At 37.9% G+C, this 23554-nt stretch overlaps 2 protein-coding genes across 2 annotated transcripts in view; one reads left to right on the top strand and one right to left on the bottom strand.

Moving 5' to 3' along the window:
- Galphao (G protein alpha o subunit) overlaps window positions 1-23554 on the bottom strand; it is a 58752-nt gene that overhangs the window by 15493 nt on the left and 19705 nt on the right. Inside the window, exons 3-4 of the mRNA XM_028319430.1 lie at window positions 14949-15090; window positions 7611-7771 (exon numbers count right to left, since the gene is read on the bottom strand). Coding sequence (XP_028175231.1) covers window positions 7611-7771; window positions 14949-15090 — 303 coding nt within the window. The remainder of the gene's footprint in view (window positions 1-7610; window positions 7772-14948; window positions 15091-23554) is intronic.
- LOC114363645 (probable cytochrome P450 49a1) lies at window positions 2589-7318 on the top strand. Its single transcript, XM_028319431.1, has 7 exons — window positions 2589-3193; window positions 3265-3381; window positions 4207-4283; window positions 4397-4871; window positions 5397-5475; window positions 5561-5911; window positions 6171-7318. The coding sequence occupies exons 1-7, from the start codon at window positions 2853-2855 to the stop codon at window positions 6288-6290; spliced, it is 1560 nt and encodes a 519-aa protein (XP_028175232.1). The 5' UTR covers window positions 2589-2852; the 3' UTR covers window positions 6291-7318.

The raw sequence follows: 23554 nt of genomic DNA, 5'->3' as shown, positions 1-23554 counted from the left end.
ATGAAAGGCACTTTTCTTTGTATCAAAACTAGGTTCCTTTTACAAATGATTTCGATATTTTTAATCGCAGCTACTTTATAAACTGTCGGTAACGTAATGGATGATTGCCAGCCATACGCATTACAGATTGCAGACAACCGCTGTATCATTTCGCAAGATGATTTCGAAACACCATTGAAGAAATAGATGCATCTGTCAGACTAAGTATCAATTTTCCAGCGTTTGCACAGTGGAGTCAATGAACGACCATTATTGTATGGAATCTTACGTAGGTAGTGCGCCGAGAAATTGTGAATCACATTCCATATAAAACGGCCACTAAAATTAAATACTAGCTTACCAAACCTATTATTTGCAAGAGGAAAATGAACTTGTAAAATAGCTGCCAAGTTGAATCAAGATAAGGAAACTTACGAATAATAAAGAACAGAAGGTATATGGGTTACAACAGCTATTGTTATTGAAAGAAGTGTTGTAACTAAGGCAACTAAACTTTTAAAATAGCAATGTAAAGACCGGAATATTTCAATTTTCTTTAAGGAAAATGGGGAAGTGAAGTCGTATCTCACACGAGTTACCAGAAACAGGTAAATAAAATGTCCTTAAAACCATATTTATAAATCTGAGTATTGTAACAAAGATACAAATTGAAGCTGATACTCTAGATAAATTAGAATCTGATACAGAGCTACTGAAGATCTTTATACCTACTGCATAAATGCATCTTGAATTCTTGAGCCCTTAGCGACTATGGCAATGCTCTACACACAAAGAGTTCCTTTTTGGTGTTGCAAGCGCATCCGTCGGCCGCGATCCGTATCAAACAAATCAAACAAGACCCCATCCGGATCGGTTATGTTGATCCATATAAAATGCTGTACAAGCTACTTCAAATGAACCTAAAGGAAGACGTCGCAGTAGTAATATTGCCACATCTCCTTGATGGTATAGGATCAAAAACAATTAGTAGTCAGAAAAGAGAACTAAAAGTTGCAATACTGAACGCAATCGTTTTTACCACAGCAGAAGAAAAAGCGCCTGTTGCCACGACGACATCAGTCAGTAGATTCTGATTTACTCATACTCACAGTGCAATTTTCCAATGTGTTAATTATAAAATTGCTGAAATACTGCTGAAATAATGCGTAGCAAAACCTGCGTTGTCATTCCAAAAGTTAGCACGCTAAAATGTTCTAACAAGATTGTCAATGTAATTTCACCAAGTCACGCACATGGCGGCAATCGCATTGGAGGATATTTTGCCAACTTTATTACGAAACCTATGGAGTTAGTCTTTTGGATTTTATTGGAACTTATCTAAAATATTTTGGAACAAAATTGGTTGCACATAATGTTAGTTCTTCTAAGTTTACCTTAGTTTTTTGTAACTTTAGTTTTTAATAGTTCTAAAGCTGTATCTGAAAGGCTGAGTCGTTAAATTAGCTTTTTACTAGTTCTAAAACTGAATCTGATAAGGCTGAGTCGTTAAATTAGCCCATTGCAAAAGCGCGTCAAGCATTTCGATTCCTCCAGCCATAAAATTTCTCAAATCGCACGCCGGACCTTTAAAATTATTTATATTGAGTTGTGTGGTGTGATTGCGGAAGGTACAAACGACCAACTGTACAAATGTTTGCCGAGACCGGATGAGTCAATCGGCGCGGGCGCACCGCTCCCGGGCCCATTGAGGGACCGGCTAATTGAAACAACCGCGTGACGTCACGCCGTCTTCTTGACAATGGTAACACGTTATAATCTTCGCTGACAATGAAGTGCATGAGTGGACCAACATGACTAGAACGATCAGGCATTGGTTTTATAGGTGTGGTGATAACAAAATTTTCCAAAGTCCCTTTTGTTATTTCTATGACTATTGCACCACTAGGAACTAGGTCGCATTCGTCGCATCGTCAGTATTTATCGAATTGTCGTACTTATTGATAAATAAATATGCAATCCAAAAAATATTGATTCAATTGAATGTAGCGTGCGATGGATGGACTATCAGCTATGGTCTTATTGATTGACCCTTTGTTAAATATCATTGTTCCCATTTGACCTTTTGCCCGTCAGTAGTTCACCATCATAATGGAACCGTAGGTACTTCGTTGCGGGTTAGAATGATGTCATTAATACCACTATCTCGATTTATAGTTAAAACAGGAAAACGCTTGCGAAAACGTGCTACATTTTTAATTCACAAGTTTGTACTATGTATTTGAAAACGTGGGTTCGAACTGTTTGCGTTATAGTACAGTTAGATGTTCTGTCATTATCACTAGCCTGCTAAGGGATGTCATCACGTTCGTACCTTACACCTATGTAGAAAAGTGTTATGGGTTAATGTTCTAGCACCAAATTTTTTATTTCAGTATTTTATACAATAATTAGTGTATGTTTAGTTAATAGCAATTAGAATATATTCTAAGTTAATCCGATCAACTTAATCACATCACTCAAGTTGTTAAATTTTATTTATGTAATTTATTCATATATGGACATTAAGTGTGTTTAACAAATAAATAACTTGTGAAAATATACCGCTGTGCAAATAAATACTGGATTGCACTATATTTTATTTTAATTAATCATTAAATAAGTGGAGCGGTAAATCTCGTTTTGACTAATTTACTTAAGTCGCCCGATCCAGACTGCCTTACGTTTGCAGTTATATAAATTTCGTTGATTACTTGTAGTGCCGCACCAGTATTCGCTAATACTGTGTTTGTTGGGTCAACTCATTGATGTGGGACGGGTTACGACATCTAGGCGCTGAAAACGACGCACGGAGGGATGGTAGTCCCCACTGCTGTGTCTTCGAGTGAGAAGTCACCATTGGTGATTCGGTCGCGATGAAAAGCGCTCGGTGTTACTCGTACATGCCTGGCCCTAAGCCTTTGCCGCTATTCGGCAACTCCTGGCGGTTTGCCTTGGGGAAGAAGCCTTGGCGGACTAGTGCTTTAGATATAACGTTGTGGACTCTAAGGGCACTGGCAGGGGAAGGAGGCGCCGCAAAGGTAGCGAAACTCTTTGGGCATCCAGACCTTGTGTTCCCGTTTTGCGCGGAGGAGACGGCGCGGATATACAGGCGAGAGGATTCCATGCCGTACAGAGCGGTAGCGCCGTGCCTAAAACATTATAAGCAGGAGCTGAGAAAGGACTTTTTTGGTGAAGAGCCTGGTCTGATTGGAGTGTAAGTTGATTAACCCTTGGTGAGAAGAATTGCGTTATTCAATATTAGTTTAAATGTAAATTATGTTGCAGACATGGTGAACCATGGTCGAGATTCAGATCTAAGGTGTCGAAAGCTCTCGCAGCCCCGGAGGCTGCTAGGGCGGCTGTGCCGGCATTAGACGATGTCGCTGATGATTTTATTGACAGGTATGATATTAAAATTTCGTAACCTTAAAATGCTCCAACCTGATAGAGGTTTGATCTAACTAACATTGACCTAAGTGAAATAAATTAATATATATGTTTGTGAACATAATTGCATAAAAAGTATGACCAAGTAAACACACAATCCATTAATTTTTTGGTAAGTACTCAATTACGTTAATAACAGCTTCGGTTGCGGTACGTTACGTTATGGTAGGTAACCAAATATTATGTTTTCACACATCGAAAAGAAAACGAAGCAGAACCAGATAAAAACGTTGTTATATAACGCATTGTAGTAACGGGTATGAAAACCCGTTGAACGAGACGAGCATCATTTAGTTTTGCAAAAAAGTAGTTCAACAGTCTCGCGGTATGCATTCATAAGTAAATTGGCTACATTTTAATTAATGTTTTGCGTTAAAAAGCTTAAATGGTGTGTTTATAGAGTTGAGAGTCGTGGATCAATTGTGCTTGCATTCATCAGATGGTCTCAGGAGCTCTGTGGCCATAGAATCTCGGTTTAATGACCACATCCCGTTTATAACGACGGCGTCAGCGCACTTTGTTTTGAACACCGTATTACTCATTGAGAGGAACAACAAACCTCATTCAAACGTTTCGTATGAACGAGTTTAACGCGGAATATTTAACGCTCACTCAGTTGAAATGAATTGGATTTTGAGGAACACGTTTTTATAGAGATCTATCTGGTGTAATTTATGTTCTACAAATGGAAATGCGATATTTTGAAAGAAAGAAATCACCGAAGAATTTTTAGATATGATAAAATTATAATGCATTCAAATTTTTTNAATTGTTTCGTAGATTGGAGTGTATTTTGGACGAGAATCGAGAACTACCGAATGATTTCTTGACGGAGCTTTACAAATGGGCACTAGAATGTAAGTACATTAGGGAAATTACTGGTAAAGGAAAATCAGTTTCAATAGTAACCTTGAACTATGACACCACTCATTGTCACGATTTAATATTCAAAACCACATTTTCGTTACAGCGGTCGGAGCATGGGCCTTGGGTACTAGACTGGGGTGTCTCAATGCAGACGATTCAGAGGCAAAAGAAATAATTAGATGCATTCACGGATTCTTCCATAGTGTGCCAGAATTGGAACTCTCCGCACCACTGTGGCGCGTATATGCTACTCCAGCTTACAAAACTTACGTTGAAGCGCTGGACGCTTTTCGGGCCCTGTGTTTGAAAAGGTTAACAGACAAAGGGGTGTGTGCTTCCATAGCCAAGAGTTCTGGGAAGAAAGTTGCTACAATATTGGCTCTGGATTTGTTACTGGTTGGTGTCGATACTACAGCTGCCGCCGCAGCCAGCGCTATGTACTTGCTCGCAAATAATGAGCGAGCGCAGAGAAGATTGCAGGACGAATTAGATCGCAATCTCCCTACAAGTAGGACTGTTACGAGTAAAGACTTGGATAAGTTGCAATATCTGCGCGCCTGTATAAAAGAGACGTTGAGGTGAGTCGCTGCTGTCTTTATTGCCTCCCTCCATTACCTGCGATAGGCTCTCCTCGATAGGCCCTCGCGCCAGGCGTTATCTCAGCGCACGAGAGTATCGCACAGAGGCAGTTTGCATAATATTTACATTACAAGCCTAATGTTGCCAGAGTAAGAGCAAACATACACCGCTCTCGATACTTTCGTAGGTACAGTTTTGCTCTTGATCATACGATTTGTACGAGTATATTAATTNTATTAATTGGAATTTAATCCAATCAAATTACTCATCGTCATCTTTATTAGAATCTACTAGCTCGTATTCATCATGACAACAAAAACCTTGCAAGTACCTGCATGTCACCATAACAAATTGTCAACATGACAGGTTGTATTGCACTCAGCCAAGTGTAAAATGTACGTAACCCAATCGCCACACCTTGTAATTTATATGTAACTACTGCGTATATCGGTTCACATTACGTGACTTGAACATCGATACATCCTCACTTGCTTAACCACATGACAGTATTTAATCTGTTTCAGGATCAAACCAGTGATTCTGGGAAATGGTCGGTGCATTCAAAGTGACGCTGTCGTTTCTGGATATGAAGTGCCAAAGGGGGTAAGATAACTTATAGTTAATTCGACCCAATGATTCCACAAATTAGTTAAAAAGAACGTTACGTTAATTATTTTTTATCTTCCAGTCGCACGTCGTATTTCCGCATTACATTCTGTCTAATGAGGAGAAATACTTCCCGTCACCAGAAGAGTACGTTCCAGAACGATGGTTGAGGGATAACGAAATGTCCGAACCGCGGTGTCCTATGGCACGGTTGGGCGCGGATGAGGAACCGCGGAGCTGTGACAAGGAACGTACGAGCAGTGATCCGGAACGGGTATCTGGGAGCTGTGACGAGGAGCAGGCGACTGCGGTGTGGCGGAAACAGAAGGAAGTGGGGATCCACCCATTTGCCTCGCTTCCCTTCGGCTTCGGACGGCGGATGTGTATCGGGAAGCGGTTCGCTGAAGCTGAATTGCAACTTTTATTGGCTAAGGTGAGTGCTTTATTTTGAATTTAAGAGTCATCGTAACATTTCAGAAAAAATTTCATTCGTTTCAACTTTGGATCAATATTTTGAGCAAGTAAAATCAACACAATAACATTTTAAAATACTTTTTATTACTCCCATTCTTACATAATGCTATTGTGTGCAATAATGGCACTAATAACTTATTTAAAAACTATTCAGGATTAGCTATACTTTCTAATTCGGTACTAATTTCTTTAACTCAAGATAAGGCTCTAATTTTCAGACTTTCCACCGCTACCACGTGTCTTGGCGTTACGGCGAGCTGACGTACAGCGTAACTCCAACGTATATACCCAATGAGCCGCTTAAATTCGAGCTGATACCAAGAAAAAGGGATTGCTAAGAAACCTGCCAAAGATTCGAAGATTTCTTTTATACTGTCATGTTTATTTATATTGTAAGACCGCGATAAGATAGCAAAGTGTGTAGATTTGTAGTGATATTGATAATTTTTGTTACGAAAGACAAATGTATAAAACAGATGTAACTACGAGCATAGTAAAACAAAAATCTGTAAACTAGTAGAGCGCACCACAAGAACTATGTACCGATATTTCATTATTTTGTTAAGCATTTAAATTCCCATTCTAGATTAATAAATCATAGGCATAGACTAACTAGTTATGTATCCTACCAACCACCATAAGACAAGTTATCGTTTTAATTAATTTTCGATCCAGCATTATTTTATAATTTATACAAGTTCTGTTGGTTGCCCACGCACGGGAAAAGCCTTCCCTACCCCTTTGACATTTTCTTTAGTATTTGTCTATACCGTAATGTCTATGTTCCATTATGTTTTTAAAATTCATAATTTTAATGGTGGAAGCACATTATTATGACTTGAGACTTTGAGATTTCTCAACAATAACACTTTGTTAAGTGAACTAACAATGAAATAACTACAATAAATGGCTTGAGCTTTAAATCCTTTACCGGCTGTCTCGCTTTGTAATTGTCATTACTATTGTGTGTATTACATACACGTCACTTACAGTGCGATTGATAGCAAATAGTGCATTCACTATTCAAGACAGCTGCTTATGAGCGTCATTATTTGCATTTTCTCGTTGAAAAGGTGTCTACTAATAACACCCAGTTTCTGTAGCATGATACTCCGCGCTTAGACAATAGGGACAATACTTAGGGTATGTATGCATTTAAAATTAATTTCCAAGGGGGAGCAACTGTCCTCCATACTCCCACTTCTCATCACTACTGCAACTCCTAGTTACCCAGAATCTAAAGTGTACAGTTGCTGTTATGGGAAAACGTTCTGTAATAGAATACCCAGGATCCAATATGGCTACGATTACTAGGATAGGACATGATCTATAAAAGTGAACGAGCAACAGTCAGGATCCACCAGTTTGGCTACCGTTGCTGGCAAATGGTCTGTAAAAGTTACATAACAGCCAGTATCCTGTTTTGGATCCGATTGCTAGGATATGGTCTGAAAAATTACAGTTACACAGCCAAGGATCTACAGGCTCCAGTTAGTCTACGACGATTGCTGGTCTAACGGGACTATTCCCACCTCTCGTTCTCACCACTGCAACTCCTGTGTAGCCAGGATCTACAGCTTGACCGCCACAAAAACCCAACCAATGAAGGTCAAGTTTGTCCCCTGGTCTAGGCGTCTAGCAAATGTTTTGTTACTCACTATTTGGCCGAGTCGTTGAGCTGGTACTCATTGGAGCGGCCGAAGCACTCCTGCACCCCCGCGTCCGCCCAGAGCCTCTTCATCGCCGCAAGCAGCTCCTCGCTGAACGGCTCCGTGTCCTCCATCCGCTGGATCACGTCGAACACCATCTTGCCGTCACTCTGTGGGAAGAGGATAGTTATAAGAAGGTAGAATAAATCAGTAGTGGCGTGTTTCCATACAAATACGCGTACAATAACGCGCGCACTAGGTTGACTGACGATCTGGTGAAGGTCGCGGGAAGAGCCTGGATGCGAACAGCGCTGGACCGGTCGTTATGGAAATCCTTGGGGGAGGCCTATGTCCAGAAGTGGACGCCATTTGGCTGAAACGAACGAACGAACGCGTACAATATAAATCTATAGGTAGTTATCAATCATTTAAATTAACACACATTATGACGTCATGTCAATAGTTTCATAGTTTTGTATGGTAAACTTATGGAAATATTGGGAATTTGGGATGTCTCTCTAAAACTTCCAAAAGTATGTCTTACCTAAAACGATTTGATTTGCAATTAACATTGGGTAAATCTACCTACATTTTTATACTAAATGATCGTATTTCAATGATACGCTTTGTTATCTGTACATTATTTCCTTAACTGAAGTTCAGTGAACTGCCTGTAAATGGAGGCCCTAATCCAATTATCATGTTATTAGCGCATCAATTAGAAGCCGGTTAACAAGAACCCAGCTTATTCAGATGATCAGAGGCACAAATCTGACTAGCATAAAAACTGACATAAGACCTCATTTAGAAGATTAATCTCATTGATAGCGTAAGGAATCTGTCAAACTAAAAAGACCTCGAAAGCGGATTCAATCATTTGTGCGGCATCCAATCTTTACAGACAGCAGACTCGTCTAAACAGATCGATAGGACTGTCAGAATCAAAGAACAAAATCAACAACTGCTTGGATCGTCCTTTATCTTTAAACCACGGCAATGCGGCACGAAAAGTCATGAGCAAAAAACAAATCCGTGTCTGGCATGCTCTTTAGTGAGATTTTTGTGACAATGTATGTTCTAATTGTGACGGTTGTCGGCGTTTCGCGCACGCGCGCTGCCGAGAGCCCCGGACAGCCATTCACAACAAGGGTTGCCAGATGGCTGGGAAATCCAGGACTGTCCTAGAGTTTTGGGTCTTGTCCCGTGTACAGTAATAATAGAATTTATTGTCCCGGATTTCCGAAAACCTACTAGTTTTCTTCTTCTTTGCCTGGCCCATTCCTATTTTATTTGGGGTCGGCGCTCTTCGTTATGCGTCTCCAGGCAGCTCCGTCCTAGGTCGTCTCGCTGTTTACTTGGGCTTCTTTAAGGTCCTTATTTACTACGGAAATCCATTAAAACCTCGTCTTCCTCGTCCGCGGAAAACCTACTAATTTTGTGTGACAAAATAAACTAACAACGAATGACACGGCTGGCCTGCATGTGAGTCTATTATCTGATAAAAGTGTATTTGAAAATAAAATATTTTTACTATGGCCACGGCCACGACCCGACACCATTGTCCTAGAATAGTCCCGGATTTGATTTCTATCTGGCAACCCTATTCACAACCCCATCCCTGCCGCACCGCTCGCCACCCCAGCGACAAAACACACACATTGCATATTCATTTGAGCACACTCGCATCCATTAGCTACTTTATACCGGCACAAAATGTCGATAATTCCGCTTTAAAAGGAAGCCTTGATGTCTATTTCTCTCGATTGGAAATTTCAATTTCTCGTTATTGCATTCAATTGATGGACGACGCGCGGTAATCGCGATATTTACATTTGTAATTACAGATCGCGGATCAATCTTGTGGAAATCACGGCAGACGATTGCTGCAGAGTTATTATTAATAATCTCATGTCAAAATTTTATGTAAACTTCTGACGGGAAGAGTCATATTAGATTTTTATTTTTTATAGAGAAATGCTCAAGGTGGTAGTCGGGTCTGACGCAGAATGTAAACTTCGCAAAATGCGCACTTTTCTATATTTTATACAAATGTAAAGGTTGAAGAGTTAGTCGTTTGTGTAATACTAGTATGGTAAAGTGAGCATATTGCGAAGTGCTCATTCTGGGAAGTGCACATTCTGTGTCAGACCCTTTACGTCGTATATTCAGAGTGATAAGAACTTGAATTATTATAGTGCATGAACCTAAGGGTTAGGACAGGCGCCAACGCTACGACTCGGCCTGTGACTCAGCTTGATGATAAATAACTTAGTAAAGAGGACAAGTACTTCTAAAGACAAGTATATTAACTACGTTCATCGTCATTGAACGTTTAATTGATTACTGCGAACTCTTTATGGTAAAACGTTGTTCACACAATTGCATCTACGTAAAAGTCAAGTAATAGAGGATGTAATAGTGTTAATTACAATAGTTTTTATAACAGTCAATGAAGTGTCTGCTTCTTTACAAGTAGAAGGAGCAAAGTGCATCAATTGCATTAAACATTTTTCTTTCTTTCTATCTTTATTATTTTACTTCGTTAAGAACTGACCATTATACAAAATCACAAGGACATAAGTGGTACTAGAGATGTTTATGAAGCATTTCAATTCGCATATGAAATCAATACAAAACATATCCTACGAGATAATTTTAATGGATTATTGAAACAAATTATAAGTGCTAGACAAAAATTAATGTATTTTGTGAACTCTCTGGCTGTTAAGGTTGCAATGTATCTATTTTTTTGCTATGACAACCAATAGCAGAACACTGCTGCTGTCTGCTCACGTCTGCTCGTTTGCCTCCTATCACATAAAAAAAAAAAAAAAAAACTTACAACAGTACAAATCTTTAACGAATCGAGTCGAATCGATTGTTTGAACACTGAACGTCGATAAACCGCTAAACTTAGACCTAATAACTTCGTCTATTATTTACAAAGACACTGTCTAGTTGTCTACCTAGATAATGGGCTTGTGTTCTCTTTTGTTACGGTTAGATTAAAAACTGTCTGTTTAATAGTAACCAGAAATTAGGAACAGCGTTGCGATTAGTCAATGAATCGATTTTTAAATGCTGTTTTTGTTATTTATTGACACTGACTACAATAAATATTATATCACTTTCAAAATACGTTATTATGCTTTGATATTTATTTCATGTCCGGTAGCGAAAATAAGTTAGAAATATTTTAAAAATGTAAAATTTAAAGTAGTCAATGATGATATTTTTGCTTTTCTTGTTCATTCAATAATCCAACTGTGTGTGTAATAAATATGTGAGAGTAATAAATATGAGAGAATATGAGAGGAAGAATAAATAAATTAATATAGATGATGTTTATTACCTTTTAAATTACCTCCTACAAAACGGATTTTAATGAAACTAAAGTGATATCGTCGGAATAATAGGCCATAATTTGTAAAAATGGTCAGATTTTGATTAAACTTTTTTAGCATCACGCAAGCAAGATGCGTAAAAAAAGTAAATACACATTTTTGTTCTGACAAGTTAGAATTCAGAAGACTTCTTTCATCACCTTTGCTTACCCCATAAGTGCTTTTGCACAATAGCAAAAGTCATTATCACATTCTAGATTGATGGGAGAGTCAGTACTGAATTTTTGATAACAAGGTCTTGTAAATTCAATTACTTTTTCACACCATGTCATGCGACAACCAACGCGTCCGTCCACGTCACATTTCGTGACGCCAAAATCATGGAGCGCACCTTCATGTAGGTTTTAAGCGTTTCTTCAGGTTGCGTAATATCCATGACGCTTCTGTACAGACGACAGCATATCAGACTATACATTTTTGTTGCAAAATCACCCATATTACAAGATTATAAGGCTCAACAGTATACAGATTGATGTGCCCTCATCTGTACCTACATGACGTGGATTTTTTTCAAGTAGGGAAGGTGAACGGAATCCAGATACGTTATCGGTCTCGCACATCGGACATGCAGGTTGATACAATGTAATCGATTGGAGAGTAACACGATAGTTTGCGAATGGTAACACCACGTTTGTAGTCTGCGGTCTCTACAGGTGGTATCAATATCAATGTTAAAGGTATATTAAATTCTTATAAACGTAGGCTGTTAGAAATGATTGATCGTCTTCAAGATACAGGATAAGCGCATCTGAGCATCTATTTAAGTATATGTTACAGGAAATCCTTAACAATGTGGAGATGAACGAACAATAAGAATAGTATTTCTAAAGGTGGAAAGATTTCCAGGGACATCCAACACTTACGCGGACGAGTTCCAAGTCCAACGACTTTTCAATCTAAGCAACGCGACCGCAACCGAATAACAACTCTTCAATCATAATAATGGAAAATCCCAACGAGGTTCGACTCCAGAACAGATTCAGTGGCACAATGCAATAAGCAATAATATATTGTCTGCAGCACTCAGACGGCCACCAGCGCCACTCATGAATAAGGAATACCCCATATTGATTCCTTGTACAGAGCGCTTCGTAGAATCGACCTGGCAGGCTTCGTAACAACACTGCATTTTTTGCATATTTCATGCTATTGATTGCGTGTTTGAAAGGCTTATTTTGATGCTTACTTTTTGTTACACATTTGCCGTTGCATATTTTAATATTAATACAGCCAGTTTGACAGCCCTGTCGCACTTAGTTGCTGGTAACAATCTCGTTCTTTCTTGTAAAGCAAATGGAATACGATTTACTGGTATATTCAGGCTATGAATCATTTCACAAGAACTGGAACTTTGTATAATTTCCCATACTAATTTATCTTTTTCTTGAGCTGAGCTGTCTGTAGTAACACGATGCCTAATCGATTTTAGTGCCGCTTTCACACGATTACGGAGAAAGTCGACGATTCTAGTGATATCCATATCTTTAGTCTGTTCTTTGGTTTTCTGGAAGATGATGAATTATATTAAGAAAATACAATAATTGATGCCATTAATGCGTTAAACTAAGCACATTTCCAAAAAGTTAAAAAGATACAAAAGTCGATCGGCACAAAAACGATTTTAGATGGCCAGTGATTCGAATAATATAGCAAGAAAAGAGTGGGCAGGAAGGGGCAGTTCATCAAACACGAACTCCAGTAACACACATCGAGAATCGTATAATTTTTACGATGCTAATAGAGCAAGTACCATTTACATTACGTTAGCGGCAACCGGAAAGGACCACTCGCCTCGAATGGCGATGCAATCGAGATTTTTTATATCGATTATGCGTCTATTTATAAACTCGATGAGGATTCTTTACGCAATGAAAGTATATTTTAATACTGACTTAAAACAACTTTAGAACATGTGACTAAACAGTTTGTTGAGGCTTGAGGAGATAAATATAATATCGTAAACATGCAAGCTCTTAAATTTTCTAAAATTAGACGAGTTTAAAACCCTTCAAAATGTTTTTACTTGACGGCTGGCTTAAATTTAAAAGTGCATAGATAGAAAATTGGGCTGGAAGACGTAGCGTGGGCAGGCCTCCTAATAGACAGACGATCTGGTAAAGGTCGCGGGAAGAGCCTGGATGCGGGCAGCGCAGGACCGTTCGTTGTGGAAAACCTTGGGGGAGGCCTTTGTCCAGCAGTGGACGTCATTTGGCTGAGACGAACGAACGAACGAGATAGAAAATTAGGTTATAATTAGTCAGATATGAGAAAAAGATTCAAGGAAAAATAAGTAGACAATTTTTGGAATAGTTACATTAAATACGTTAAAATAAATAAGTCCACTACTTTCTGCGAACTGAGTAGTGATACTTTTTCATATTGCAGTAATGAAGAAAATGAGCACGTACACGCTCCATAAGCGGTAACCTAGATCGTGGTGATATTTTATACGCGTAGTTTGAATTTTAATTATATCAAACGTTGCTGTCTTATCAACTTACTAGCTGACCCGGCGAACTTCGTACCGCCTTAGCGTAGAGATTTTCTTAATATTTTTTTCCGTAAGAACCATCCTTGGACTTCCACAAACATTTAAAAAAAAAGAATTATCGAAATCGGTTCAGCCGTTCACACGTGATGCCGTGACAACGCGAAACGGGTTTCATTTTTATATATATAGATGTCAGTCGATTTTCGCCGGTATCAGAGCGATATCAGCCGAAAGGTCAAGCGCAATGATTTCAAAGTCAAAATTCAAATTCAATAGAGGTATTTTAAGAACTTCTGTGAATTCCAAATGTGGTTGCTGCTTTTTACAATCGCAAAATTAATGTGTTGCATTGTTTAAAGTTGAAACAATGGTTCTTTATGTCTGTTCGCACATCACTTGGGTAGGTACTGCTGAGAGGATTCTGATAGCCAGCTACTTTAGCGTATTAAATGTGAAATCTGCACTCTCTCATAATAAATCTTTTTTTATAGGTCGAAATTAATGTAGGTTGGTACCAGTTAAACAAATGAAAGTGATCAAGCTTTGATTAGAATCAGCAGGTTTATTTTGCTTGCGTTTCTCAGAAAACCTCGTCAAGAAAAACAGGTGTGCAATCCAATCCTTATTAGGACATTGACTTGTCTGAAGTCTACATGACATACTAGGCGAATGGCCTGATTCGCACCTTTTAAAAAGGAGATATGCCTTCTTATGTACTTTGATTCTAGTATTATATTTCATTGCTTGATTGGTTTCAACACCTTATCATCCACAGAATTCTTTATCATCTCTCTAAAAACGTGCCAAATCAAACCCTCTGCTAATACAAATGTCTTAATAATCTACTCGTCCCTACTATTGCCGTAATGAAGAGATTGGTTTGACACTAACATCTGCAGCCGAGATGGATCTTTCTAGAACATAGCAAATCAAACCCTATGCTTATATGGATAATGTGTTAATTACCTCCAGGTCCTTATTGGCGTAGGTGATGCCCACATTGGGTAAAGCGCGCAAGATACTACCTAATTGATCAAATCGCTGGATTGGTTTGACAACACCTTATCATCACCTACAGGGCAGCTGAGTATACGTCTTTCTAGAGCATACAAAATGAAACCCTATGCTTATAAGGATAATGTGTTAATTACCCCGTCCTAATTGCCGTAGATGATGCCCAGATTGGGCATGGCGCGCGAGATATTACCAGACCGATTGATCCAATCGCTGGATTGGTTTGACAATACAACCTGCTACTGAGTATTCGTCTTTCTAGTAGAGCATACCAGATCAAACCCTATGCTTATACGGATAATGTTTTAAATTGCTCCCAGTCCTTATTGCCATAATAACGAGATTCGCTTGAAATCCTAACTTCTGCAGCCGAGAATCTTTCTACACTAGAACATAGCAAATCAAACCCTATGCTCGTAAGGATAATGTGTTAATTACCTCCCGGTCCTTATTGCCGTAGGTGATACCCAGATTGGGCATGGCGCGCAAGATGGCGACGAGTGACTGGATCGTGTTACTGTACACCACTGGCCGGTACTGTTTGAAGTCTTCATTCGTAAAGCCACTTTCATGAATAATTCTGTGGACAAATTAAATGTATTAGAATATGCACAAAGTAAATACATAACAGAAACAATGTCATAACCTAAATCCGATACTCACTATCTATCTACGAATTGCCCTATTTAAGAGCTAGAAAGAAATCGTGAATAGATAGTGCATCAGCTCAGTCCAAACTCCAGACATGTATGTAGGTTCAAGGGAGATCAGTCTAATCAGAAAGACCATGAGTAGTGTTCTACCAACTTCCGTAGACGACCTTTTATGTATTTTACTCGGCGAAATTTTATGTATTTTAGCGTGAAATAGGATGTTAAAACAAAGGCTTGTGTTGTGTGTGTATTCCAAACCTCAATAGTAATTAGCTATTTTCGGGAAAATCAAATGTCTCACATAAATTAAAACTCCTGAAATTCCTGCATGATTCGAGAACGTCAAAAGTTATCAATTCTTAAGGACCATTTCCCAGTCGAAATTACAAACGATCTTTAAACGGCTACAACACTCCCAATGTTAATTTAATTAGCTTGTTCTTGAATGAACGAGTTAATGTTACGTGATTACTCATCGACCACATCTTTGTGATTCATTGGTAGCTCAAGAAATAATATCAACGTATAAAGAAACTATAGTTTCGGAATCACAACATAAGCAACATTTACTTAGATGAAAACGGAATATTTATTTATCATTGACATCTGGTAATTGTTTATGATAACAATTAACCGATAAACGTCCGTATGAAAAAGACAATTAGTGTAATTACTTTACTTTTTTGATGTTTTCGGACAATAATTTTTTATTTGGGATACTACAATTTTAGTTGGTGCAGCGCGGCGCCAGTAACCAATTATTCGTCAGTTTTCGTTACATATAAATTAAAATCTATTTTTATTCTTAAAGAATTCAGTTACACGATCATCGACAAGGGAAAGTCAACTATTTGTACATGAATCACTTTAGTGATGCTTTCATTTTCAAGAGTAGAAATTACCGGATGATGGAGAGACTGTAGTATATTCCAAGTTCAGTGAACGAGTTATTTAGCTAGTCACCAAGCTAACAGCGGGGAACATAAGCCTGAGTCATGCAGCAGTTTTTGTCATGGAAATCGATCGAGTACGGGTTTTCCGGGCAGACTGGTCCGGTTCTTTCATAATGGGACATAAGATTCATCATCGTAAATTAGCCGTTAACAATGATGACAGTTTACAATTGTGTGAAATTGAACTTGGTAGTTCAAGCATTTCTCACCAAGTAAACTTTCCCAAATAAGAATGTTAAGTGTGAAATAAAAAAACATCTTTATTTTCGGACATGAGGGATTCCAGGGTTGGTCATGTGAAAAAAGACTTGAACCTTGAACTTTACGGGTGACGTGACGTCACTCGTTCCAGTCTGCATCCGGAATGGAGATGACGTCATCCCATCATAACTACCAACCGCCCAAATAACAACCATTACGATGCTTGATCTTGTATCGACGGCGTAATCCCTCCACGACGCTCCGTAATCTCCAGTTATCGTGATTTGTTGACATTAGTAAGTAAATGCGATTAGATTATATCTAAAATGACGGGTCTGTCAATGGTGGAATTGTCCGAGTAAAGACAGATAGCGAATCAATGTGCCCGACGGCAGATAGGTGCCTTGAGTCGGGTATCAAGGATAGATGCAACAATAGTTAATTCGCATTGTGGTTAGTTTTGTAATATGCGATGCGATTAGATTTTTCTTGACCGTAGGACAACATGGAACCGGCTAACTGTAGTTGTAGTGTAAAATATCGTGTACGATATTTTGCGTAAACATTCGGCAAACAAAAAAATTACAGTTTTTCTCTTAGAGCTTTTCTCCTTCGATGACAAAAAGGAAAGTATGTAACATTCATTTCAGAATGTAGACGACCGGTGATCTATCATTTGTAAAAGAATAACAATTCATTTGATATTTTTATACTAACGATTATTATTTCTTTCCATTGTTAATGTTAGTCACATTATTACATATAGGTACATGTTGTCCTAACTATAGCAGTAAGTACATGACCTCAGACATCGAGCCCGTTCGCGTTAGTGACAGGCATTGATATGTCCGTTCGATTGTCCGTGCCTATTATTTACTACACAAGTAGGATATATTGTATTCTATAGATAGTACAACAAGCATTTGTATTTGGTAATCTGGCTAGCTATGATATTGCTTTTTCTGGTTAGTTGTACTTACTGGGGTTACAACTACAACCCTACTCCAAAGACTTAATGTTCTTTGTGCAACAAAACCATATTTCTTTTCGGATTTATCAGCTTGATTCAAGCCTGTAATGTCCTAGCCAAAGCATAAAGTCATGTGAGAATCGCAATTAAATAAAACCTTTTGTATTTTTGTCGGGTAAGAACTAGACCTTTGCCAATGATGAAAGAAGAAGGATAAAAGGCATATTTCTGAAAGTTTCACGGAATTTAATATGCGATGCAGTTTTTAGCAGCTAAGACAGCTTGTCTAGTTTTTAGGTGTCTTGGGTTAAGGACAACAAAACCCCGAATCAATTGTTATAAAACGAAAACATATCTCGTTACAGAGCATAGATATTATGTTTTATCGCCGAAATGTAAAATGCTTGTTGACAAGTCGCCGATAACAGATAAGAGATAGCAAACAAACGGCCCGTCGATAACACTGGTCAACAGTGGTTTTGGTGCCAAGGAACTGTATATATTTTTTGATTGAGGACCTTATCCTGGTTGCTTTAGTAGCAAATTTGTTGATTTCCTACGTGTGGTTTTCTAGATTTTGACGTGTATAGAAAAATACAAAATTTCACCAAAATCAGCGTTTATAATATTTTGAAGTGCTTAAAAACTTTCTTTTCCACGACTTTTGTGAATGAAGTGTAATGGAACTATCACGTTACATCCTCTAGCAGTAATCAGCCATCATATACCGATCCCATCTGCCTTGGTACCTCTCTTCCAATGGTTTTTAGGTCTTGATAGCATCGCTCTCCCTGTTCTTAGCTATAGCATGCTATAGTGACCCAAGATTCTCTGGGAATTGGTCAAGATGACTGTGGAGGTAATGCCCTTTGATGAAAATTATGACATCCTGAGTTTTTAAGGCATGTCTCACAATTTCAGACTAGTTACTGGACTAGTGATTTCCGAAAAATGAATTGTAATTTCAATGAACAAAATCTACGCAAATCGTTCCAAATAGTCCATCGAACTTAAGGAATCAGTATATTTTATTAATATTGATATTTATGAACCATCAAAAATTACTTAATAAATTAATTAAAATCTTTTTTTATGCTCAAACTAGGATCTTTTTTTTGTTCTTTCCTCACTTTGTCCACTCTGAACTTCATGTTACGGCTTCTTTGACCATTGTAACATTGCCTTAAGTGTTCACAGCAGCTTATACAAACAATTTTGGGTATCCACGGCTTGTATACAACCACAATTTCTGACTTAAAGTAAGAAAAATAAGCACTTTTAATAAAATATTGCCGGAATTTTTGAACCTTTTAACTGTGTACACACCACAAATGAAACAAAAATACATTTTGATTGTTGAGACAACTTCTTAGCAATGTAGACTTGATATTAAAATAAATGCATTTATAAAAATGTACCAATAACACTAAAAACTGTGCAACCAAAGTACCGATTAAAGCTAAATTTTAAAACTGAGGGTAGATCCAAAACTACACGTAGGAAAAAGAAAAGAAAAATATTTTTATTATTACTAATACACACCTAATAATAAACTATCAATAGAATCTCGGCACCATTTTCATTTTGATTTTTTGTTGACCTGTGNAGAGTGGCAGACTAACATACAAGGAAATACTTTGTACCTGGTTGATTACCTCTAAGTATGAATTTTTAGTATAAAACGGCATTAGTTCTTATGCCTCTCACACAAAAAATACCTCAATTAAGCCCAAATTTGAGACCGCAGCAAAACTTTGAGTGACGATGGAAACTAGCCTACATGGAGGTCACATGAAATTGAACTTCTGCTTCTTCATTGATAAAGACTTATCATTTACCATACCTTATCATTTTGTATTCCATTTTCAAGTCACTTTTTTTTCGCTTACTGTTTAACCCAGATACTCCTGAAACTTTTTATACTTGTCAATTTTTATAAATTTTTAGTATGTTTCTAAATAGAGGTCAAGTATCCACAGAAAAATATTAGAAAAATTCTTGGTCAACTGGAAAAGCCGGAAAATGGGTGGTGTTTAAACACCTGGTCGGAGAATGGACTACTACCACAACTACTACTATGAGAAAAAAACATACTATGATTTTGTTAGGTTTAAGAGTTAAAAAGGAGTTGTAAGTTATACTCATTTACTAAAAAAATACCAAAATCTTATTCAGAGCTATTGTATATGGTAAGACATAAATCATAGCCTAGGATGCTTTAGNACTGTAGTACTTATAGTTTCCGAGTAAATCGGCTGTGACAGACGGACAGACGGACAGACGGACAGACGGACAGACGGACATGACGAAACTATAAGGGTTCCGTTTTTGCCATTTTGGCTACGGAACCCTAAAAAGGAGTTGTAAGTTATACTCATTTACTAAAAAAATACCAAAATCTTATTCAGAGCTATTGTATATGGTAAGACATAAATCATAGCCTAGGATGCTTTAGTACGNATGTATGCGCTATAGATGCTAAGAGCGGATTTTACGAAACTCCACCCCTAATGGAGTAAAACGAGGTCCACGCGTACGAAGTCGCGGGCGGCCGCTAGTTTATTATAAAAAACAAATCTCTCAAATTTTAATTTGGAATAAAAAAAACATTTTATTCGAGATAAATTATTCAATAAATAAAACACGACTTTTTGATTTTTGCTCGTGTGACTGGTCGAAAACATACATAGGATTACGCAGCATGATAGGTACAAATGGGATCGCTGGGATCAATTCAAAAATCAACATTTCCTGCTACTACTAAACATTTTTTTTTACATATTTATAATAAATAACCCCTATATGTGGGTGAGTGGTAGAAATTCATACAGCCATTATAATGCCTGGAATAGCGAAAGCTACGTATTAGGCCATTAAGCATGTGCGATTAGCAGTTTTATAATAGTCGTGGTATGAAATTTATTACGTACACGTATTTGCACTTACTCATTTCTTTTGAAATAGATGTTGGAAACCAGCCTGACCAAGAGGTTGGTCAGAAAATGGCTATGGAAAATGAATAAATAAGGCAGGTGTTGGATTCGCTCCTTAGTGAGATACAAAAACTACAATCTCTACGAATTTCATTTTAAATTGCACATTTCAATTTAATTGAATGGCAAATAATGCTTCACCATTCTTCCTCTTTAAACCATTTTGTGTAATTTCTTTAAATTACACAAAGGTGCTGAAATCAGGCTGATACCATCCGGTCAATTTAGAAATTGCAGAGGGATGCCTATGATCAGCAGTGGACGTCCTGTGGCTGAAATTATGATGACCACATATAAAATATGTTGAAATTAAGTAGCCTAATGTCATTACATCAAGCAATCGCTAATTAATTGTATTCAGTCCATCTACTTCCGAGTAATGCAGTCTTAACAATATCTTATCTTATCATATCGACACAGATATCGAGTTATATCGGTACTTCACACGACGTCACCGCATTGTTAAGACGTGATTAAGATAATTAATGGAATAACAAAAAGTGATTTATTTGCGGCGAGAAATAAAGTGTTCGTTTGTGAAGTTATAATGTGTTTTAGGAAATAAGTGTCAGTTTTTCAACAAGTTTTAAGGACTAATATTAGTTGGCACCAAGTAAGTAAACAAACCTATTTGTAAATTAATTTCGCAGTATGATTGTAATATTAAAGTCAAATGTAATCTTTAGATTATGGAGCGGGCCATGCTTGGAGTTTCCCTGCGTGATCGAATCAGAAATGAGGAGATCCGCAGGAGAACCAAAGTGACCGACATAGCTCGCAGAATTGCTAAAACCAAGTGGCAGTGGGCGGGGCACATAGCTCGTAGAGACGATGGCCGTTGGGGCAGAAAAGTTCTCGAGTGGCGACCACGGGCTGGAAGACGTAGCGTGGGCAGGCCTCCTACTAGGTGGACCGACGATCTCGTAAAGGTCGCGGGAAGAGCCTGGATGCGGGCAGCGCAGGACCGTGCATTGTGGAAAGCCTTGGAGGAGGCCTTTGTCCAGCAGTGGACGTCATTTGGCTGAAACGAACGAACGAACGAATCTTTAGATACCTGGAATATGTCAGACAAATTGTGCAACTGTATATGCTCTTTGCACTAATTAGATCTTATTTAGTGGCACAATGTAGGTCAATAATATAATAATAATAATAGGCAAAACAAAATAATGTTCGCCCGAAATGACTCATAATCATCAATCCACAAGATGCTATATTGTATAGCTTGATTTTTTTAATGCATAACAAGGCAGTTATTTGACCACAATCGTACCTGATGTTAAGTGGGATGCAGTCTAGGATGGTACATATCTGCCCTGTAAGTGCCTATTCACTCTCGCCTTGAAAATGCCCGGATTATAGTCTTCGGGAAAGACAGCAGCAGGCAGCGAATTCCAGTCCCTAGCTGTTCGCATTATAAAAGAGTCATCATTAACATACTGCGTATGCAATTCTAGTCTACATAGTGTATACGCACTATCGCAGATTTTCTGTTATTCCTCTCACTACGATTATCTGTGAATGAAAAACAAATGCCTACGCCGCACACGCTACGCTGACCTATTTTAATTCCCTGGAATCCGTATGTCTATCAATGGTTGCCCGTTACCAAGTAACCTCGTGTCAAAACCTCAATTTCCAGCTTCAATTTTGAAACCAGCAATAGGAATCGGAAGCGTGCTGGAGGCCGGATTACATACGTCCGGTTTTCGGACGTAGCTTTGTGTTCCCGCGTACAAATGACACGTTCAGTCCGTAGTTGAACAATATTCGACACCTAATTCGTAGCACGTCCATATCAATACAAAAGCAATCCACAAACAATGACAAAAAGACAGATGATTACCAATAAAATGTGAATGAGGTATCAAAAAGTCTAAAGTATCGATAGGAATTCGGAATTAATTAATTTCAAATGTAAAACAATCAAAAATGTAAGGCTGGGTTGCACCATGTTACTGAGCTTTGAAAAACGTCAAAAATCTGTTAAACTTCATACAAAAACACCGGCTATTGTTACGGTTAAAATACTCAGCCTAAAACATTGAAATGATGTCATAATAAATTTTGTAGAGACGTTTTTATTAAAATACGACGTCACACGGTCACTGTTACTTTATTGCACAACTAGCGGCCGCCCGTCACTTTGTACGCGTGGACCTCGTTTTAATTAGAACATTTTATGGTTCTATCTTTTATAGTTTAGGTAGCGTATGCAAAATAAGTAACTTTTCTGGTTGATTTTTCACACCTTGTGTCCGAAAAAACCAAATATTTTACGGAACCCTATTTTTTTCCAAAATAAAATTTAGCCTATCTTACTCGTGGATAATGTAGCTTTCGAATGGTGAAAGAATTTTTAAAAACGGTCCAGTAGTTTTTGAGGCTCAACCAAATAAACAAACAAAGTTTTCCTCTTTATAATATTAGTGTAGATTAAGAAATCCTGAATTTGTTTTGCAAAACACATTTAACATTCACACAATTTTTTACTGACATGCATAACGGTCAACACATCCTCTTTAGCCCTAGGAAGTGTGTGTGGAAGCCAGCTGAACAATTAATTCCACCCAAACCCTTCATTATCTCCGCACCTTTTATACCTTTTAAATTTTAAATCAGCGATCCTCTCCGGCATTTTCAACGAGCCCAGAATGTCCCTTGAAAATATCATGAGCACATTCACCTCTACAGACCTCGTTAAATGAGTTAAGATGCAGGGAACTCTGAATAACGTTTAAATCCTTCCTAATTGAGGTCGGAACGCTTTGATTTAAAGGATTTTATCCCTGTACCTCGTATGGTACTAAAATGTAGTCGTACTAAGTCTGGTACAACATGATTTGCCGGTTTACCCAAGTTACAACCTGTTTTAACCCTGTGTATCGTACACGATACCTGTGTATCGTAACGTAATAACTGTAGTTGCGGTCGCGGTTACAAATTCTGGTAGAGGCAAATCTTTTTGGCATTTAAAACTGAATGCATAGAATTACAGCGCATTAAGTTTGCGATTGGAATATTTCGAGTTGTGTATCGGAAAATGTTCATGAAATTCAATTCAAACAGTGGAATTTTCATTTAATCCTACTTTATTTGTGAAGTTAGCATGTAGGAAACATTGGGTAGGTTAAATCAGATCTGTTGTTTAGATTCAGAAAGAGGGCAGATGTTAATTCTAAATCATTAAGCCTTTTCTGTTTGTTATTTTTTTTATTATGCTAATTTGAATGGTACACAATGAAGTATCTTTCTATTATGTACTAATACACTA

This window comes from Ostrinia furnacalis, unplaced genomic scaffold, assembly GCF_004193835.3.
Source record: "Ostrinia furnacalis isolate ACB-3 unplaced genomic scaffold, ASM419383v2 OfSCF7182, whole genome shotgun sequence".
Taxonomy (NCBI): domain Eukaryota; kingdom Metazoa; phylum Arthropoda; class Insecta; order Lepidoptera; family Crambidae; genus Ostrinia; species Ostrinia furnacalis.
The sequence above is the reverse complement of the archived record's forward strand: the minus strand, read 5'-3'. Positions and strand labels throughout refer to the sequence as shown.